A 22,220-nucleotide genomic window follows, 5' to 3' on the forward strand; every position below is an offset into this window, starting at 1 on the left:
TGGGGAAAGGGCGTGGCGCTCAATGAGTTAATGGACAGACAATAACGGACAGATAATAAAATAAAAGGGTGGAATAAAATAAAATGAAATGTGAAATAAATTAAGACAGAGGCACAATATAATAGAATATAATTATGAAATAAAAATAGGCCAGGGCTGTACAACTGTAAAATAAAAAGGTGCAAATGAAATAAAATGGGATATAAACTAAATTAAATAGAAGCACAATAGAATATAGTGTAATTATGAGTAAAAATATAAATTAAAATAGGCCACGGCTATACAACTGTGCAAGATGTGGTCAAGTTCAAGTATATAGACTAATTCGAATAAAATACAGTGGGATGGGATATTTAGCAGGGCTGTGCAATTGGGCAGTTATGTGCAAAAAGTATGAACAGTGAAGTATGAACAATGTTTTTTATTTATTTTTTATTATTATCTTTTTCCCCCTCCTTCTTTTTCCGATTTTTCTCCCATCCCACTGTTAGTCGTTATGCCAATTCCCAATCCCCTTCCCGGTTGTTGCGCACTTTCCCCTACTGTTGGTCCGAGAGGCCGGAGACTGTCACATGCTTTCCTCCGACGCATGTGCAGCCAGCCGGCAGCGCAGATTCTCACCGGGAGAGTGTAACGTGTGGAAGGTCGCACTACCTCTCTCCAGATCCTACCCTTGCCGAGCTGGCGCCCCGACCGAACTGTAGGGGTCGCTGTCCACAACGCCCAGGACCCACCCACGGCTCCACTCCCCTAACTCAGCCAAACGAGTTAGTATAGCGATCAGCCCGAGCCAAGGCAATGCTGACTCTCCGGGAGTCGAATGAACAATGTTTTGATTGTATATAGTCCAGTAGGGGTGTGTTAATACCAGGGGTGTAAAGTACTTGAGTAATTGTACTTTGTTACAATACTTAAGTACTGTTTTTGGGGATTTGTACTTAACTCAAGTATTATTAGGTTTGTATACTTGTACTTTTACTCAATTACATTTCAGAGAAAAAAAACATACTTTTTACTCATTACATTTAAAATGCAGACCTACAAAGTACAAATCTCGCAGGTCCAACAATTTTAATTAGTATAGTTGTTTCTCTGGCCGAACTAACGTTAACATTATTAATCCTGCGGCCGCACTTTATTTAAAAACAGCCAATCAAATCCCCATCAATGGAAAATCAACCCGCCCATACCCAAGCTGATTGGTCCTTGTGCAAGACTAGAAAGCGGGGATCTTTGATTAAACAATTGCAATCAGAAGAATAAGACAGTCAGAAAAAAAAACGTTTTAGTACTTAAGTACATCTAAAAGTAGAAACGTTTTGACTTTTACTCAAGTGTGTTTTTAGCCAGATACTCTGACTTTTACTTGATGCGTCTGCTAAATGACTAAATGGTCAATTGTAATTGTAATGTTAAAACGTGACTGGTTAAGAAAAACTAAAATAATTTTTTTGAATAATGTCTTTGCTCAAAAAGTAATTTAGTGTATCACCACCCTTACGCACGCAAACACACACACACACACCGAACTAAGAGAGAGGAACTCTGACGTACGTCGGGGAAGTTCATGATGAAGTCGTAGGCGTTGGCTTCCTTGGTGGCCTTCTCGATCTCCTCTTGCGTGACGTCCGGTCGGCCGTAGCGGATGTTCTCGGCGATGGTGGTTGCGAAGAGGATGGGCTCCTGACTCACCACCCCGATCATCTCCCTCAGGTAGCGCACGTTAAGAGAGCGCACGTCGTGGCCGTCTATAGACACCTGCACAGGGAAAGCCAAGCAGATTAATGAACTATAATGTATATGGACAGGTGAGACTGAAGAATCTATGTTAAATTATATTTCCTAGCATAATTGCTAATTCTATCACGGTGGATTCAGTCGGAGCCTGTCTATTTGCTTTGTCTAATTGCCGTTTGTTTTGTTTAGTGTTATTTATTGAAGTATTTTTTATGTGTTTTGTCTATATATTGTGATGAGTGTGAATGTATTTGTGTGTCGTCACCATGTAAGTTATTGGATATATTTATTTCTTTTGCTATGCAAAAGCCAATGGGCATCTTAAGACTTTCTGCGCCACGGATTTGAGCATCGTTTGTTCCTACCATGCCACGCTCTAAAATATAGGAATAAGTGGCTGTGTTTGCAGGGCTATATATATTCTATAGTATAGCTATGGATACAATACTATGGCCCATTTGACATCAACTATCTATCGTTCAATATGTAAATTTTTTTTCTCCATCAATACGTTCCTGTGTTATACCGTGGTGAATATAAGTATAGTTTTAGAGTGATCTTGTCTAATCCCAGAAAACGACGATATGCAGCAAAACGTGAATTTCACTAAAAGCGTTGCCTGGACACGCTACTATTTCCAAATCAAATGTATATAATAGGTATTATGTTTCATCATGATTGCATGAAAGGGGGGGGGGGGGGTCGTTTTTTTATGCTTTGATCGTCACCAACAGCATACGTTGTTGCTCGACAGGGTCGTTAAGATCAGCGGCAACATAATTGGGAAGGACCAGGAGCCACTCAGCAGCATCCACAAGAAACGGACAGTTAAAAAGGCCTCCCAAATAGTTGTAGATAACACACACCCTTCACACCCATTACAAACTAATGCCCTCAGGCCGTCGATACAGAGCTTCATCACTGAACAAAAGGGGCTTAGGTAGCTTCGTGCCAACCTCCATCAGACTGCTGAACACCTAGGTCTGGTGGAGGCCGGACTGCCCCCCCCCCCCCCCCCCCCCCCCCCCCAAGGACTTTGGACTACTTAAAATAGACTCCCCCTTCCACCTGATGGACATATTATGTACCTGTACTACTATTATTTATTATTTATATACATACAGAACTGCTCCACATGGTTTTTAATATAGTTTTAATGTAGTTGGTGTTTTTTTTTATATAGTGGTCTTTTTATTGTAGTTTTAACAATAATTTTTTTTATATATAGTGGTGAGTGTCTATGTATTGTGACTGTATGTTTGTCTTTCAACCACTGCACAAATGAAGTTCCGAAAGGAAAATAAAGTCATTTGAAGTTGAAGTTGAAGTTGATTAACGTTACACACACGTTGCGATCGAGGTGAAATCATGGTTGGATCAAATCAGGATTGATATAATTTAGCCCTCACCTTCACTAGGAGGTACCCCAAAAAGAATATTCCAATTGTCGCGAGTCCAAGTATTGGTGTCCGTCGTGTCGCCAACATAATCGACCACAACAGATGCATCGGGGGGGCATTTGACGCTGCTCAATGGGATTGGGATACCTCCTCGCCTCGCCCGACAAAGAAAAGTGCGCCCGGAGACACTTGATTGTTGCACAGGCCAAGATATAAGGTTTCAAAGGGTGCTCGATACTGCCTCCTGGGAGGATGCGGCCGGTATTGCACGTTGGTGATCTCAGGATGATTCCCCATGTTAACCCTGAGTCTGTGTGCCTGTAATGAATAGAAATATCGAATAAAAGAAATTACGATGAAAACCCAACTATAGGCCTATACTCTGGTTTTCGGGGTTCTGGCGCTCAACGCATGGCGAGATAACCCGACTTTCCTCGGGTCTGTTACGTGTGAGTGTGTGTTACGTGTGAGTGTGTGTGTGTTACGTAACTTACGTGTGAGTGTCTGTTACGTGTGAGTGTGTGTGTTACGTGTGAGTGTCTGTTACGTGTGAGTGTGTTACGTGTGAGTGTGTGTTACGTGTGACTGTGAGTGTGTGTGTTACGTGTGAGTGTGTGTTACGTGTGAGAGTCTGTTACGTACGGATCCTTCTTGAGGATCGTAGAATCTCTGCAGCAGCTGGACTGTGGTGCTTTTCCCGCAGCCACTGCTGCCCACCAGGGCGATGGTCTGGCCGTCACGCACACCCAGAGACATATTGTTCAACACCTACACACACACACACACACACACACACACACACACACACACACACACACACACACACACACACACACACACACACACACACACACACACACACACACACACACACACACACACACACACACAAAGGTCAAAGGTCACCTTTGTTATATATATATAGCACATTTAAAACCGACCAAAGTTGCACCAAATAGTAGGGTCATCTGTGGCACTTCCGTGACCGTGGAGAGCGAAGGTCCGTTTCTCAATGGATTTGTCATCTAGGAGGGTTAATAAACAAATTTAACCAGGGTGTATTTTTTAAAAAGGAGGGGAAAATTCGTGAGAGACCAAAATCCAAAATGGCTGCCGTGGAAATGAACTTTTTAATGGTTTGACCTACAATGATGCACAATACATGGTTTCAGAGCTTATTTTGATCAAGAAATACATATTTGGTGTTTATATAATGATTTGACCTACTGTTGACCTTCAAATGCAAGATGGCTGCCAATTTTTTGCTCCAAAAGGGATTTTTTTCAAAATCGTCACAGAGCCTTCATATTAGGCTCTAATGAAAGCTCTGCTCATGATGAGTTGAGTTATGGACAGAGGGGATAGGTGGGTATCTTCCACCATACTCCATCCATCTGTGAAAGTCGGAGACATGATCACCCCTGTTTGCTTCAGCAGGGTGGGTTATTGGCCCCAGATGCTGTTTCCACAAGGTTGTCTGACTGCTTTGTCTGACCTCTCACCCTAGACCTGTCCGGTTTGGTAAAACCTGCTAGGAGTTTCCTCCTACTGGCATAGCTCTCGGGGTTCACTGAGGTACTCAAGCTGCCTTACCACGACAAGGTGAACAGTCAAAAGGGAGGTGTGGTGCTTCAACAAATAGCACTCCAAAATAATAATTGATCAACTAGAAGCCTAATGGCCTTGATGGCAGATTTGGAGGCAACAGCATCTCCCTCTGGCTGACACAGCAACTGAACCATGTAATGTCAAACTGAAAATATAATTGTTAGAATAAAACACACTAATATTCACAATATTAAAAAATAAAGGACATAAGGGTGGAGAGAAAAGGCTGGTAGAAAACACAAGAGTAGGGATGGATATAAAATAGAGCTGGGCCGTTAACGGTGTTAACGTGCTGCGTTAACGCAAGACTAGTATTGCGCAATAATATAATTGACGCCGTTAATCTAATTCTCAAAGTTGGGTCTGGGAGTGTGATGTATTGTCCTTAAATACTTGCCGTAGTGCTGTGGTACCCGGAAGTGATTGCACGTATGTATATGAGCTGTAGTCTGAATAATGTGTCAAACTAAAGTAGTGGTCCCGTAATCATTGTTATACAAGTGAGGTTAAGAAGTCCTCAGGATATAACACAATTTGGCGATGAGGACGTCTGAATCTGCGCAATGCAAGAGAAGTCCGTCGGGACCTTTGTTTACCATGTTAGCTTAGCGAGTTAGCATGTTAGCTCACGTCGTAGCCCGGCACTTGGAAACATCTACAAGATGAGGAAATCCACTTTACACACTAAAGGAAGGATCGACTGGACTATCGTGAGTGTTTACAACAGAAATGGCTTGGGTTATTGGAAATATTGGACCGTTTGATGCAGTAGCGGCCGCTGGGTACTTCGCCACTAGGGGCGCTATACCAAATATTTTGTACAGTACAGTACAGTACCACGCAACACTCATGGCAAGACGTGAGCGATTCGACTCACGCTCACTGCAATGAATCGGCTCTTATGAACGAGTCGCTCAGCTGTTACTACAACAACACACAACCAGTCAAATAAAGTTAGAAACAAAACTCGCCCGTCTACAAACACAGGCAGATCTCTCCCTCTCTCCTTCTCTCTCTCACACACAGCGCGACGTGGAATCGATTCGTTACACAATCAGACCTATTATATACCAAGAATAACTTCAGTATGAGTACAGGGCTGTACACATATTTTGCATATTGTTAAACGAGCCAAGGCTAGCTATTAAACTATCGATATGAATCGAAAATCTGGGACCCTGATGTAAACAAGACAAACGTCTTTCTCTGGTCTGCATCCCCTTAACAATTGTGTGTATTGAGCCGTACTGTATTGTACCCATTCTGCAATCTGTTAATAAAGTTCTCATTCATTCATTCATTCAAACATAGACGATCTCTCTGTCTCTCGGATCAATCAAATCAAATAATTAACACATGTATGTTGTCATTTTAAACAACTCACCATTCATTCATTATGCATCAGCAGCAACACAAACACGCACAGCTCTCTCTCTCTCTCTCGCTCTCTCTCTCTCTCTCGCTCTCTCTCTCTCTCAGATGATGTCAGATCCATTCAATGATAAACACATTTGTAAAGCTCGTTATTTTAAACAAGTTACCATTCATTGTCTGAGTGGTTATGTCCCACATGCGGCGAAATGAGAGTGAGAGCGAGAGAGAGAGAGAGAGAGAGAGCGAGAGAGCATTTTAGTAGTTACATTTTCAACAAGATTGCTGCTATTTAAACACTTCATGGAAACGGGGTAACGTTAACCTTATGTCGACTGTAGTATTGTATGACCTCGACATAACGTTTAAACGTTAACGTTACTCCGTTTCCATGCACTAAGTGGCCAGCTAAGCTAACGGAGCTAACAGCTAGTTACAACGTTATGCGGCATCAGTAGACAACGTATCATGTATTAAACTAGAGTTAAGATCGCTAATCTACCTTGTTGTTGGCTTGTTGATAAAGTATATCCACTCCATGGCATTGTCCATCCAGCCTGTGTTGATGTCCATCCATTGTCCATACATGTCCCTCCACACTGCCTCCATAATATAGCTTGTTGTTAGTTAGCCAAGAGCTGTGTCTTTGTCCATTTCCGCCTCGAACAGCCTGCAAACTACTTGGCGTCCCGAGAAATGCGGCAATGGAAAAAAACTGGCATCGCGTCGGCCAATCAGAGAGCGTCTCCGCGAAATGCGGCTATGGAAATTCTTCACGGAAGTTCACACGCTGCTGGCTAGACCGCTTCAAATCGCGCTCGGATTCCAACATAATAGTCATATTTCAACGCACAACGCCGTATGCACTGATTGGCTGTGACGGAGACAGCGATCAAACTGTGACGCGCACGCAGAACGCTATCGCTTCTTGCCCGGGCGAGAAATACGAAAAAATAAAAAAAAACGTCACTTCCTGCCCATGAAAACGATGTTTTTTTAATTTAGATAATAACGTTATATTGTGCATTGGAAATACAAACATACTTAAAATGAGTAAATATTATTAATTTTAAACATGTTTATATTATTTATAGGGCTATAAAACACAAAAACGAAAAAGTTTTATTGTCTTGTTCTCTGATTTAACAGCAGCTGGCCAGCAGGTGGGTCGCCTGTACGTTAATGCCAAGCAAGCAGTGCAAAAATGCTTCCGCATTCGTCACCGCACGCTAGTGCGGTAAAGCGCCCTTCTTTTCAGACAAATGCTACCGTGCGTGCACCGGCGGCGGCGTGCTCGCTCAGGTGCGTGCGTGCGCCGGCGTGCTCGCGCGAGGTGCCCGCGCATGCGCATGAGATCCCGCCTTGAGCGGAGCTCAATATATATAAGTCACCGCCCCTTATTCAGTATCTACCAATAGCTCAATTGGCAAGGACACATGGCTGTGGATCCTATGGCTTGTTTGCTGGTGAGTTCGAATCCCATCGAAAATATTTTTTAACGTGATTTTTTTTTAACGTGTATTATTTCGCCGGTTAAGGTTATTTCGCCGGTTAAGGTTAGGCATGGTTAAGGTTAAGGTTAAGGTTAGGCATTGTTTCGGAGTTGGTTAAGGTTAGAACGGTTAAGTTTAGGCGCTGTTAAGGAGCTGGTTAAGGTTAGAGTTTGTCAAAGAGAATGGCAATATAATTTCTATGGTTAAGGTTAGGCATGGTTTCGGAGTTGGTTAAGGTTAGAACGGTTAAGTTTAGGCGTTGTTAAGGAGCTGGTTAAGGTTAGAGTTTGTCAAAGAGAATGGCAATAGACAGCCTATTTCCGCGCGACCTGGGCGCTGGGCGGCGGAAAATGAAAGGCGCATTACTGCATGCCACTACGATAAATTTTTGCACTGCTTGCTTGGCATAAAGCTACACGCAGGTGGGTCGGCGCCCTAGCGCCCCTAGTGGTAGAGCCGCCACTGGTTTGATGACAATGTGGAGTTATGGAACTGTTACACTGAGCGTTTTGATTACTTCATTATAGCTAATGGAATTGAAGAGGACAAAGTAGTTCCCACATTTCTGACTGTAATGGGGCCCGGGACATTTAATTTGTTGAGAAACCTGCTTCTGCAGCAGTGTGTGTGAGTAGCCAGTCTTCTGCAGCAGTGTATGTGAGCAGCCAGTCTTCAGAAGCAGTGTGTGTGAACGAGTACTTGGGGAGTTGCCTCAACTGTCCCATGCGAGAGACTGTTCTGTTTCATTAGGGGCTCTGCTTGGCATCACTACTGCACTATCTCGCGTACGTGCACGCGTACTGAATAAACCACAAATGTACCTCTAATACCAGTATTAGTCTGACCACACCCCTCATCAGCTTACCTTCATAAGCAGGTGTGTGGTCACCTGCTCTCCTCCTTCTCGCTTTCACCACAAGGAAGAAGTGCCTCGGTAGATCCCCACACTTGACACCATGATGGAAGAAAGGTTTAGGAGCAGCTTTTGGAAACAAGGATACGTTGACATCATATCTTTATTTTCTCTCTCACTATTTTCGAGAAAATACGGCGATATTGTCTTCGTACTGGAGTGTCTGGAAGATGATGATCATTCTAAAAACCCTCCACCGGTTTTCGTATTGGGAGCACGCCGCTGCATGCTTCTCAACTGCAGTTCCTTGCTGTGTTTGTTGGGGTGAAACCTGTCTGGCCACAGCTGAACTGTCGGACATGCCGCTGTTGTGAGAAGCGGTGCGTTCCAGGTTGGGTGAGTAGTGTTTGCTGGCGGGCTCCACTTGTCTGTTAGTGCTATGGGGGCTACTTGACAAAGTTTATGGAAACCGGCCCCAGGCTAGGGTCCTTTGTTCAGCCACCTAGGCGACAGAAGGCCTTGGTCTGGAGACCATTATAGTTTTAACTAGTGGGCCGCGACCATTGACACTGGTGATCCCTGTGTGTTCTGGACGAGTGGATTCTCTCTGTCACCGTGTTAAGACCCCATCTTTCATATCCAAATGAGAGTATTCCTTCACGAGGGGATATGTGCATGTAATGTGCGATAGCGGCAGATTCATGTTCAAAGTCAGCTACACAGGCCAGTTGGTACTGTGCTGATTCCGTCGGATGTGGTAAAGTCACCGTTGTGAAGCGGTGTTGACATCTTGTTTTCTCTTTTCTCTTAAAAAGTGAGGAGAGGTTCAGAACGGCGGCCTGTCTGGGTGAGTGTTATGTCATTGTTTACATGTTCATAGCTTACGGTTAGCCAGTCAGCTGTTAACTGCTGCGTTAGCCTGCTGGATCGCTGCATGGCCTGCTTAGGGCCTACTATTAGCCAGTCAGCTGTTAGCTGCGGGGCTAGCATGTCGTGGTCGCTAGGTAACGTTAGCTTGCTGCTATGGCCATGGCTGGCGCGGGGTAGCTTAGCTTCTCGCGCGCCGTCGTGAGCTCGCTTCTGATCGCGTGCGTCGTTAGCTCGGCGTGTCGCGAGCGGAAGCAGTAGCACCCGAACGGTTGGAGCGGCCGTTAGCTTGATGCTTTTCTGTTGAACGTGCTTTGATTTTAACATGTTTTACACTCTTGACCACGACGTCATCCTTGACAGGGGATGTTTCGTCGACCCTGCCCTGAGCCAGGACGGCAAGATGCATCAACAGGGGACTGTAGTGCGGGTTGGGGCGGGGACGCTGCCCAGTTCGGACAACACAGGAGCGGCTGTGTTTCCTACGGTGTCTGTGACTGCACTTCGCTGATCTGCGTTCCGGGTAGGAACGGGGTTGACCAGACCTCATAACACGTCTTCTGGTTTTACTTTGCTAAATGTATTGTGAATAACGGTGTTTTTCCCAAAACGTGTGTTGCTACAATGCATTTAGGATACGTTGCGGGTTATGTGTGAGCTGTTTTTGTCACTGGCAGTTAGCTTCTCCGTGCAAATCGGGGAATGATCTGGTTGTTGTGTGAGAAACATCATGGTGTTTATATGCACCGTGTACTCACAACTAAGGTAACTAACCTATGAAGCTATGCTTGGTGACAAGTGAGTAAAAGAATGTTCTTTCTCAGACTGTAATGACAATGAACAGTGTGTTCACACATTAACAGGTTTTCCTGTTTTAACTGGCCGTATTGAGGGTAAAATAGGAGGATTGTGTTTTTCCCCCCCGGTTCCCTGGGGACTTTTTCATCCTCCTGTCAGACATTTTGTGCATTAATTGTGTCTTTTGTGTGGTAGGGATACGATGTAACTCTTAGCTTGATTGCTGTGGTTGTGCTAAATCTGCTGGAGAAACTTATTTCCTAAGGGGAAATTGGTTTGGTTGCTGTCATGTGTGCTTAGCAAGGCCTGTGGTCGATACTAATCAAGGATGATGTATTCTCTCATTGTGATGATGATGGGTTGTGTGTGTCATGTGACCTACAACTGGGTTGTACTGGCCACAGAAGCGCATGTGTATGTTGGACCGGGGTTCTTAGAGCCCTCTCTATTCTGTGTTTTTCCTTAGTAAAAATCAGATAGCAGGTTAGCTCATGCGCTGTGTGGAGCTGTGAAACGCTTCATAGAGCTGACTATGACTGTGTCATATTCTCTTTTTGTCGTTACATCGTATCATGGGTGTGGGGTCGTAAAGGGGTGAACTGGTAACCTTTCCTCTCCCCATTGTTCTGTCGGTCAGGGGTACACCCCCTGTCCTTCAAGGTTCCCGTCACGTGGCGGTTCGGCACGTTACGGGGGGGGGGGGGGGAGTTCCTGGTCCCACGGCCTGGTATATTGGGCGTGTGCACCGCAGGAATTCCCCCGCCATAGAGTACGTCACCGTGCGCGTCTCTGTTGGTAGGACTTCCGTGTGCTGTTCAGGTCCATGTGATGGATCTGTTTTCAGGGGGGATGGTCAGGGCTCCTCCTCACCAAGCGCCTATTCAGGCCTTCTGTGAGTTCGGACTCCTTCTTCCATGTGAGGAAGCCTCCATCAGAGTACAGAGCCTTCCTCCTCAGATTGTCAAAGTGAGTGGACCCTCTAGAAGGGTCCTTTTCTATTGTATGTATATTCGATTCAATTCGTTTATTGAGTGTGTATGGGTTCAGTGCCTCTTCCCCGGAGGCCCTAAAACCAGTTTTTTACATGGCTCAAGGTGCAATATATTCTTTTCAATCTGTACAGCTCGCGTGGGAAGTCTCTCTGGGGATCCCCGTCTCTTTCCTATGGGAGGGTGGTGGGATGTAAAAATGTGAACATTTTTTACCCCGGCTGTGTAGGCTGGGATACATACTGTTGATGCTTCCTTCTTTCTATTCCAGAAGTGTTGGAGTTAGGGAGTGTCACACCCCTCTTGTCGTTCCCCTGGGCGCCTTGGGGATTCAATGACAGGTCTAATTAGCCTGTTCATTGATGGGGGTGTGTCCCGACGCACGTATAGTGCTAGCTCGCTGTAAACAGGCGATTGACTGGCACGCCTTGGTTGCTTGTGGTTGAAACAGCGTTTTTATAAAGCAACTGAGATGGGGGTTTTTCCTCTTCCGACGACCACATCCCATGACCTGGGTGGGTTGTCGACGGATTCTCGTTCATGTCTGGGGGATGATGACGGGATGGATCTGAACATATGTGGTGGGGTCTCACGCCCTTGGGGTGGGCCACCAGGCGCGGTTCGTCCGAACGTCTGGGTGGCGCCTTCTTTTCATGTTAAGATCAACACGCATATCTGCCCTTCTCCTGGAGTAGGCATGTCGGCGTGGTTAGGGCACGGGACTGGTTCTGGTCACGCTGGTCCAGATCAGTTGAACCCGTTGTCCGCCGGGGATGCAGATCTGCTGTTCTGGTACCCTGAGGGACTTGGGCTTTTTTCAGGGGGAAAAATGCCAGGTCGGTCTGGGTGTCACAGGGTTAAGCGCTATGGAGACCCTGGTTGGGTATGTTTTTACTCAGCACTGTCGTCATGGCTTACAGCCATGCCATTCTGTACGCGCTCGATCTCGTCGGATCTCGGCCGCTACACAGGTTGGTCCTGGTTAGTACTTGGTTGGGAGACCGCCGGGGAATACCAGGTACGGTGTGCTTAGGGGCTGGTTCTCCATTATTTTTCGCTCCTCTCTCACGCATGGCGAAGAGGGGCCTGTGGGGGTGGTTTTTTTTTTTTTTTTTTTACCTCCTCTGGTGACCCTGTGCTTCCCGTACCGCCAGGCCCGGTCCGAAGTGATGTTTGCGACCCGTAGGCCTGGGTTAACCCTTTTTGGAAACTGAAACACTTGTACTGCGGTATAGCCGGTGTATACCCGCAGGTGTGTTTTGGAGTTTTTTCTTGAGGGGTTATAGGAACAACCACCGCATTGGGTAACACCGAGGTGGTTGATTCCCTGGTGTGTTGGAGCAGTGTCAACTCCCGGGTTCACCGTTTGAGGGTGCCCCTGCACGTTCATGACGTCTGCCAATCGTGTCAGCCTTCTCTGCCTCGACCCCTCTGGGTGGGGGTTTTTAAATGGAGGCTTGGTCATGCAACACCGCCAGCTTACGCTCCTTCCGCCGGGGCGGCTGTGTTCAGCTGTCCCCTCTGGCGCCTGTCTCGTCCGCAGTCTCCAGGCTAGGGTTAACAGCCTGTTGCCTGGTTTTTCCCCGGTGCGCTGCCTGCTTCCGTTGGTTAACCTTTTTTGTGTGCTTACGGCCATGCTGACTGCCTGTTCTGCGGGGTCAGTGTGCCAGGCGGTGTACTATTGGGGGGACGGGGCCCGCTCGGCTTACGGCCATACCAACCTGAACACGCCCGATCTCGGAAGCTAAGCAGGTTCTGGCCTGGTTAGTACTTGGATGGGATTCCGCCTGGGAATACCAGGTGCAGTAACTGAGGGGCCTTTGTCCGAATACGCTGGCGATGTGGGGGGCGGGGCACTACGTGCCCACCTGGTGGGGTCTTGATGCTGGCATCATGGACTTCTCCGGGCCCCCATTCTAGGGAGTCCAGCCCTTTGGTGGGTCTGAGTCTTCCTTCGTGCTCCGCTGCTACGGCCTTGCCACGGGGTTGGGTTTGCCCTTGACCCCGTGATTCTGGGGGCAGTAACGAGGTTTATCCCTCCGTTCGTTCCCGGGTGGCATGCGGGTTGTGCGTGTGTGTAGTCGTGGGGTCAAGCCACGGTCTGCTCACCCTGTGCGTTAAGTTGCTTGAGTGCCTCTTCGCACGGTCGGGTCCGTCGCCTTCCCGTGAGGCCTCTAATAGGGGGGATACCCTCCATTAGGGGGGGTCGGGGGGGCTCGGCCCTCCCTGTTCTGATGGTTTTGGGGGGCTGTCAGCGGGGTGTATTTGTCAGCCAGCGGCTCCGCTTGGCCTCCCTTTGTGCAGTAGTGATGCCAAGCAGAGCCCCTAATGAAACAGAACGTTAGGTTATGACTATAACCAAGTTTTGTTAATTAGGGGTGACGCTTGGCATCAGACGGCCGCTGCAGCCCTTGACCTCACCTTGTGGTGAAAGCTTGGGAAGGAGGAGAGCAGGTGACCACACACCTGCTTATGAAGGTAAGCTGATGAGGGGTGTGGTCAGACTAATACTGGTATTAGAGGTACATTTGTGGTTTATTCAGTACGCGTGCACGTACGCGAGATAGTGCAGTAGTGATGCCAAGCGTCACCCCTAATTAACAGAACTTGGTTATAGTCATAACCTAACGTTCTCTTTATCAGGCCATATTGTGCAGAAGAGGAGAGCTAGTTTGTCACCAGCCAATGTGAACAAGCTGGTCTGCCTGATCACTGGTGGAAGAAGGAGAAATAGAGATTGGACTGATTGAATCAAGCCATGTCACATAGTTCAAGTTCAAGTTTGAAATGCTTCTTTCTGTTGAGAGTGTTCTGTACTGGTAATATTATTTATTTGTGTTAACTTCTGAATAAAACAATTTATTAAACACAAGTACATCTTATTGAACATTATTTTTGATATTTCATTACCAATTATCATAGCAAAACAGCTTTTTCAAACAGTCTGTAATGCATTTTGGAAACGGGAGATGGGCTCATGGTGTAATGGGCCACCTGGCCTGAGAAACGTAAGGAGGAAAGAAAAAGTAAGGACTTACTTCTGGTCATTATTTGGGTAGAACACACATATTTTGAATGCCTTCGGCAGACTTATTTTTTTTGAGCCATTTTAGATTAATCTAGATTAACTCCAGGATTGCAGATATATTAATCTAGATCAAAAAAAAAATCTATGCCCACCTCTAATATAAAGTAAGCTAAGCAGACGATATAACGTAACAACTTGTTGATGGATGATGAGAACCGGAGACAGAATCACTATTCTTCATCAGAATCTGTTGATTCTCCACACTGACTCCATTCATCATCATCACTGCTACTCTCATCTGAGCAGTCATGAGATGTGAGCTGCTGGGGAAAGGGGGGAAGGGTATGACACACTGGCCGGCACTTCCCATTCACTAGTTCCCAGCTGTGACCAATGGGGGAAGGATGTTCTTGAATGTTGTAATGGAGCTGGCAATATGTAATGTAGTTTGTCCTTTCCACATGAAGATCCAAGGAGTCCTCATCAGCTGGGAGACGAATCGTACACTTCTTCTTCAATTTGTGCCACTTGGAAGCTCTGGCCTGGCCACACGTAATTTGCACTCTCAGCGTAAACAATTTAGAGGACAAATGCTTTCATATCCGCTCTCACTTCATCTTTCAACTCCAGACTCTCACCCACTCGTCCCAGGAGCTCTCTTGCCTTAGGAACAACCATCACCTTCTCCAACACCCTTTTCTTTCCATGCCCATAGAAGCCTGAGGTGTGGTCAATGAGCAGACTTTTGACGTAAGATGATTTGACCTCGGCCACTGGATAGCCATAGTCACTGACGATGCGTCTGTAGTCTGCTAAAAGAGACTGCAGTGAACGGATCTCACGCTCATCAAAGATGACAGTATCAACCAGGGGTGCAGTCGTAATATGGGCGAAGGCCAAACGCCCGCGCATACATGTTCCCTCGGTTGCGCACAGAACAGATGATATCCTTCCAGTCGGGAGATCAAGCAACCCCCCACCACACCTACAGGGCTTGTATTTGGTTGTCGGTATCCTATTATTATGCAAAGTCTAGGTGATAAGTGCCGGCGGCCGGGGTATACGGCGCGACGAGTCATTTTTGTGTCGTCGCGCCGGCACTTATCACCTAGACTTTGCATAATAATAGGATGCGCGCACTAACGTCGTTTTGACCGCGTATGCCCAGCACTGCACCCCTGGTATCAACGTGTCTAAAGAACAAATTATTTGCCTCTGAGAGAGACACACTCTGGAGATGCATAGCATCATCTGTCTTGAAGACTGTGTGGTGGATATGCTTCATCCAACAGGCATAGTGGTACATTATATCATTTGCGTAAGGATCTGACAGTGCTGTCGTTTACTCAATTAGTCGTCTGAGACGATCCCTGAGCTCCTCATCTTCTATGAGGATTGTGTGGCGCTTGAAGGAGCGCCATGCTGACTGTGTGTTGATTCTTAACAGCTTGCCTTGTTTCCTGTTCGGGTGCCTCATGTCCGTACCTTGCATACACCACACACATTTAGTTTTGTCATGGAGAGGCCCACCCACTGACGGACGAAGGCGCTTTGGTGACGGTCCCTCTGCCTCTTCATCACATAAAGCACTCTGAGCAGGCATTTCAGATCTTGAACACTGAGCATTTTTACTTTTGTTGTCTTTGCGTCGCCTAGGCTTGCTGCACAGCTGAAGATGAGATAGAAATATTGTGTGCTGTCTTTCATTTCATTGGGAGGGAAAGCAACTCGCGTAGCCACTGGTGGTAGGGTTTCTAACACATTAGGAGTGAATGGGATCCTTTAAAAATTAAATAGGCTTACGCTTTGAGCATTGCAGAGTTAGTAACGTTAGGTTTTATATGTTCTTGATGGTAGAACTATCTTTAGACTAGTGAATAACGTTGATAACAAAGTGTCTTAAAGTGTGTAACGTTAATGTTAGTTAGAGAAAAAGCGAGTTTGCGCAAGTGCTGACACTGACTGAGCTTGACTGAAAAAGGGGCGTTGCAACAAGGTCAAGATTACACACTCTTACACACAGAGACACACTTACACACACGCACGCACACACACAGACACACAGGCCTACAGTTCAGTACAGTGCACACCGGAATACAATATTCCCACACAAACCGAGACATTCCCACACAAACATAGATACATTGTATCTATGTATTGTATCGTTTCGCAGCAACACCAATAAATAGCCACGGTTTGGATTCCTGTCAAGTTCATTCTGATATATTGATTTATTTCCATAATACAGTTCTAAAACCCACAAAGCAGTTTACTCAATAAAGTGTCTTCATAGTCAGATTGCATACATATACCCATTTTCTTCAATATGGGTAACAGCATGAATGAATATAATCCTATTTTCGATTGAATAAATAGGTATATTGTGTCTTGGGGCCATATGGGGACATATAAAATAAGGTTTGATATGGGGACTGGTTATGATAAGTTAGTAGGGCTGACCCCTATTAGTCGATTAGTCGACTAATCGGTCGAAAGGAGCCGTAGTCGACTGCCAACCTCTTAGTCGAATAAAAAAATATATATATAATTATAATAATTTTTTTTTTTTAATTATTTTATCATTATTTCCCAAAGAAAATAGGCCTAGAAGCGTGGCTAACGCTAATGGCACGCATACCAGAGGCTAACTGCCTACGGAAACAGGCACAGAGGCACTGAAAGAGGATTTCACCCATCTAATGAACACACTAGACTAGACAAAATCAAGATGTATCCATCAGTGGACCAATTGCATGCTTTTGCAGAGGACAAGAAGCCTTCAGTCGACTCCTTCAGACGTTAAGCACCCCCACAGCCCAAATGGAATGATAAAAAAAAATTATATATATATATATATTTTTTTTTTTGTCGACTAATAGTGGACTAACGTCAAATTTTGGCCAATCATATCCAAATCCTTAGTTGGGGACAGCCCTAAAAGTTAGTAATGAAGTACAAAACAAAACTGGATAATAATCCTTATTTTTTGGGGTGGTTGGTACTGAGTTACACAGCGGGTCCATTCGGACCCAGAGTTTTTGTTAACACCAAAGTAAGATAAATAAATAAGCAGCGCACAAGGGTTAAATTCAGCTCAAGCAACTAACCTTGCTAGCTTTGCATACAGAATACTATTTTATGTTAGGCTATAGCAGTGGCGGCCGGCCGATAGTGGGCGCTAGAGCGCCGCCCTCCCTGGTTAAAAGAGAGAAGAAGAAAATATATATATATATATTTAGAGCCCTAGAAATAAAATAAACATGTTTAAAATGAATAATATTTACTCATTTTAAGTATGTTTGTGTTTCCAATGTACAATATAACGTTAATATATCAAATATAAATAATAGTTTTTCATTCACAGGAAGTCACTAGTAACTACCTCTCAGGCCGAGGCGAGACATATCGCGCACAGCAGAGCGTGCACTGGTTTCATCACTGTATCCTCGCAGCCAATCAAATAGGTCAACGACGTAACGCACTGTGCGTTGAAATATGATGTAATATGATGGAAGCCGGGCGCGTTTTCAAGCGATCTATATCATCTAAGCAAGCAGCGTCTATACTTTCCGTAGCCGCATTTCTCGGAGACGCTCTCTTTCCGTAGCCGCATTTCTCAGAGACGCTCTCTGATTGGCCGACGCCAGTTTCTACACTGGTTAGGCTTAGTTACTCTTCGAAGTTGGTTAAGGTTAGAGTTTGTCTTAGAGCATGACGGCAAGTTCTTTCGACGGTTAAGCTTAGGCACTCTTTCAAAGTTGGTTAAGGTTAGAGTTTGTCTTAGAGCAGGGCGATAGAACGCCAGGTAGTTTGCAGGCTGTTCGATGCGGAAATGGGCAAAGACACAGCTCATCACAGTACTTGTGTTGGTGTGCCTAACTTGGCTAACAAGAAGCTATTTGGCTAGCTGGATGCAGTCTGGACAGTGGATATACATCAACAGTCTGGGACTGTGGGACAGTGGACATATACACTTTATCAAGCCCTCCTGGACCACGTTTCAACTAAACAAAGTGAGTTAATGCGGTCTCTCTCTCTCTATCGCTCTCTATCTCTCTCTCTCTCTCTCTCTCGCTCTCTCTCTCAACACAGCGTGTTGTTGTTGAACTATAACATTTAATTTCGCCGCTGGTGACGCATAATGGATGAATGAATGAATGGTAACTTGTTTAAAATGACAAGATACCTCCATACTCATAGCCAAGCTCAGGGACCTGGGCTTGGGCTATGACCTCTGCCAGTGGGTCTTGGACTTCCTGACTGGCAGACCCCAGGTGGTGAGAGCAGGCAACTGCACCTCCTCATCCATCACCCTCAACATAGGGGCCCCCCAGGGCTGTGTTCTGAGTCCCCTCCTCTACTCCCTGTACACACACGACTGTGTGGCTCAGCGGAGTAGCAATACAATCGTCAAATTTGCTGACGACACAGTGGTGGTGGGCCTGATCTCTGCCAACGACGAGAGGGCCTACCTGGAAGAGGTCAAGGTCCTGGCGGGATGGTGCCAGGAAAACAGCCTCTCCCTGAACGTCAGCAAAACAAAGGAGATGATTGTGGACTTCAGGAGGTCGGGGGTCAAGGACTACAGCCCCCTCAGCATCGACGGGGCACCGGTTGAGAGAGTCAACAGCTTTAAGTACCTCGGAGCCTACATATCCGAGGACTTGACATGGACCACACACATTAACAGTGTTGTGAAGAAGGCACGACAACGCCTCTACTTCCTCAGGCGCCTAAGGAAGTTCCAAGTCAGCCAGAAGATCCTTAAGAACTTCTACTCATGTACAATAGAGAGCATCTTGACCGGCAACATCACCTCCTGGTTTGGGAATAGCACTGCACAAGACCAAAGCAGACTACAAAGAGTGACACGTTCAGCCGAACGCACAATTGGAGGGGGGCTCCCCACCCTCCAGAACATTTACTACAAGCGTTGCAAGGGCAAGGCTAAGAGAATCATTAAAGACTCCAGTCACCCGAACAACTGCCTCTTTGAACTGCTGCGGTCAGGCAAGCGATACAGGAGTCTCAAGGCGAGCACAGAAAGACTCAGAAGAAGCTTCTATCCCCAGGCCATCAGGCTGCTAAACGAACAATGAATGAACACTACACAACAACAACCACCAAACGCACATAGCACACACATCCACACGCACACACTCACTTTAAACAAACACACTGTAGCACCCACTCCACACACTTATAGCACACACCCACTTTAAACAAACACACTGTAGCACCCACTCCCCACACTTTATATTTATGGATGAAGGATTGCACTACAACTCGTACACCTTACTGTAAATTGTACCTAAAATTGTACCTCATCCCATTTCTGCTTTGCACTAGAGATAGTACTGTACATTAGTACACTGCATTAGTACACTGCATAGTATTGTGTATTGTATATTATATGGTAACTCAGAACATTGTACATATGTCTATACCGAACACTGTGACTCATTTTCTTCTTCTAAATTCATGCTATATTATGTTATTATGTTATTTGATACTATCTTGTCTAGCACAGTCTCTGGAGCGTAACAGTAAGAAGCATTTTGTATGAAAGTATTCTGTACTTCTGTATGACAACTATTAAAGAACTTGAACTTGAGATATATATATGTGTTCATTATTGGATTGATCATACGTGTACTAGTGTAGTATGAATGAACTGAAACGCCCAGTTCACACCGGCCGCCACTGGGCTATAGTGCAAAATTCTTTTTGGTTCATTATGAAAATGTGATGGGATGAACTGGACACCATATTCTCAGTAGCCTACCATATTTCATGGAAAACCGCAAATCAACAACTGTTGGTTACAGACAAACATTGACTTTATTGACCTCAGAGATTACGTCTGTGTACTTCATCATGAGCAGAGCTTTCATTAGAGCCTAATATGAAGGCTCTGTGACGATTTTGAAAAAATTTACATTTTGGAGCTCAGAATTGGCAGCCATCTTGCATTTGAAGGTCAACAATAGGTAAAATCATTATATAAACACCAAATATGTATTTATTGATCAAAATAAGCTCTGAAACCATGTATTGTGCATCATTGTAGGTCAAGCCATTAAAAAGTTAATTTCCATGGCAGCCATTTTGGATTTTGGTCTCTCACGAATTTCCCCTGCCTTTAAAAAAAATACACCCCGGCTAAATTTGTTTATTAACCCTCCTAGATGACAAATCCATTGAGAAACGGACCTTCGCTCTCCACGGTCACGGAAGTGCCACAGATGACCCTACTAAAAGTGCTTCACCTAATCATCCCTCCCCTTTATTGGCTGACATCAATCCCTGTCCCCTGAGCCGTTCAGCTATTGTGTAGTGTGATGTGTGCCTGGTGCCAGTGTATGGCAGCCATTGGGCCTGCATAAGCCCAAGGTTGGGTGCTACACAGTGGTGGTGAAAGAGGCAATTTCCACCCTACATTGTGGGGAGCGCTTTGAGTGTCTAGAAAAGCACTGTATGAATGCAATTAGGGGTGCACCGATGTATCGGTCGGGTATCAGTATCGGCCGATAAGTGCCTTGTTGACTGCAATCGGCCTATCGGCACAACGGCACAACGCCGCCCCCAGTCCCCCACACACACACAAGCTACTGCATCAAAGTTACTACTTATGATTAAGGCATTCGTTTTGTGGCATTAACGTTATATAGTTAGTGTTACACGTTCAATAACATCAGCATAGTATGTACCCGAACATAGCAAGTAGCACACATTACTCCGTTCATAGCTCAGTTCCATTCCGTTGCTCATAGAGCCCTGAGTTGTACCAATTCTGCAATCTGTTAATAAAGTTTTCAATCAGACAAATGTATAGAAAGGCTTTGTTTTATTATAACATTCGTTGCAGTAAAATCATTATGCCTCGTTTGGTCATCCTCATCTACTCGTGGTCGGCGGAGAACTAACATATTAGCTACTGTTGTGCTTCTCGCAAGCAGATCAATGGCGGCATTCCGGGATGTAAAAAAAGAATAAACGCTTGCTGATTGGTGGTAACAGCAGAGGCGGGTGCAAGCGGTGTGACGTAATTGGCAGAATCGACTGTCAATCAAAATGGTTATGTTGCATTGCATTGGTTGAGAGCTCTGGTTGCGACAATAGTATCCAGCTGCAGCCCGGCAGACCATACTGGGAGAAATAGTATCCAGCTGCAGCCCGGCAGACCATACTGGGAGAGAGATAGTGCTATTTCTTCTGTCTTGATGTTTCCTTTTTTTAAGTAAGTAAAGAGGCATAGGGCTAAAACATTTTCATAAACAATAATATAATTTTTTGTTATTTGGTTATAATAAGGGCTTTTCTATGCATTTGTCTGATTGATTGATTGATTGATTGATTGAAAGCTTTATTGACAGTTTGCAGAGTGGGTACAATACAGTACAGCTCAGTGGACCAGAAAAATACTTTAGACTTTTTTACATAAGGGTCCTCCATTTTCAATTCATCAAAACATTTAGAGACACACAAATATACAGTCATTTCATAAAAAAAAGAAAAGAGTAATTTTCTTTTTTTTTTGCCACAAATATCGGTATCGGCCGATTGTGTTAGTTGAACAATCGGTATCGGTGGCAAATTTTCATATCGGTGCATCCCTAAATGCAATGATCATTCATTCAATCACAGTACAAAGAAACAGACAAATTCAAAATATAATATATATATATATAATACAAATGTAAAATATAAAATGCACAAGTCAATGTAATACAATAAATTCACTAAATAGTCACAACAGGACCAGGGATGTGTGGCTTAAAAGAACATGCCAAAATTAGCATATCATCTTCTCAGTACCGTAAATGATTAGTGTTCGAATTATGTGGGGGCCAATGGGGGCTCAGCCCCCATAGATAGAGTCTGAGCCCCCATAGTCAACAACCCCTGTGGGGGTCTCTCAAAAAAGTTAAATAACATTTATTTTTTATATATATATTTTTTTCAATGTACGAATTAGTATTGATTGATTGATTGATTGATTGAATTGATTGAAAACTTTATTAACAGATTGCAGAATGGGTACAGTATACAGCTCAATACATACAATTGTTAAGG

At 45.0% G+C, this 22,220-nt stretch overlaps 1 protein-coding gene across 1 annotated transcript in view; it reads right to left on the minus strand.

Moving 5' to 3' along the window:
* Positions 1-22,220, minus strand: part of abcb4 (ATP-binding cassette, sub-family B (MDR/TAP), member 4) — a gene marked incomplete at both ends in the record, with an annotated part of 124,072 nt that overhangs the window by 64,697 nt on the left and 37,155 nt on the right. The window contains 2 exons of the mRNA XM_084308299.1: positions 1,555-1,758; positions 3,780-3,905. Coding sequence (XP_084164425.1) covers positions 1,555-1,758; positions 3,780-3,905 — 330 coding nt within the window. The remainder of the gene's footprint in view (positions 1-1,554; positions 1,759-3,779; positions 3,906-22,220) is intronic.

The sequence above is a fragment of the Notolepis coatsorum genome (genome assembly GCF_963971535.1).
Source record: "Notolepis coatsorum genome assembly, chromosome: 2".
Lineage (NCBI taxonomy): Eukaryota > Metazoa > Chordata > Actinopteri > Aulopiformes > Paralepididae > Notolepis > Notolepis coatsorum.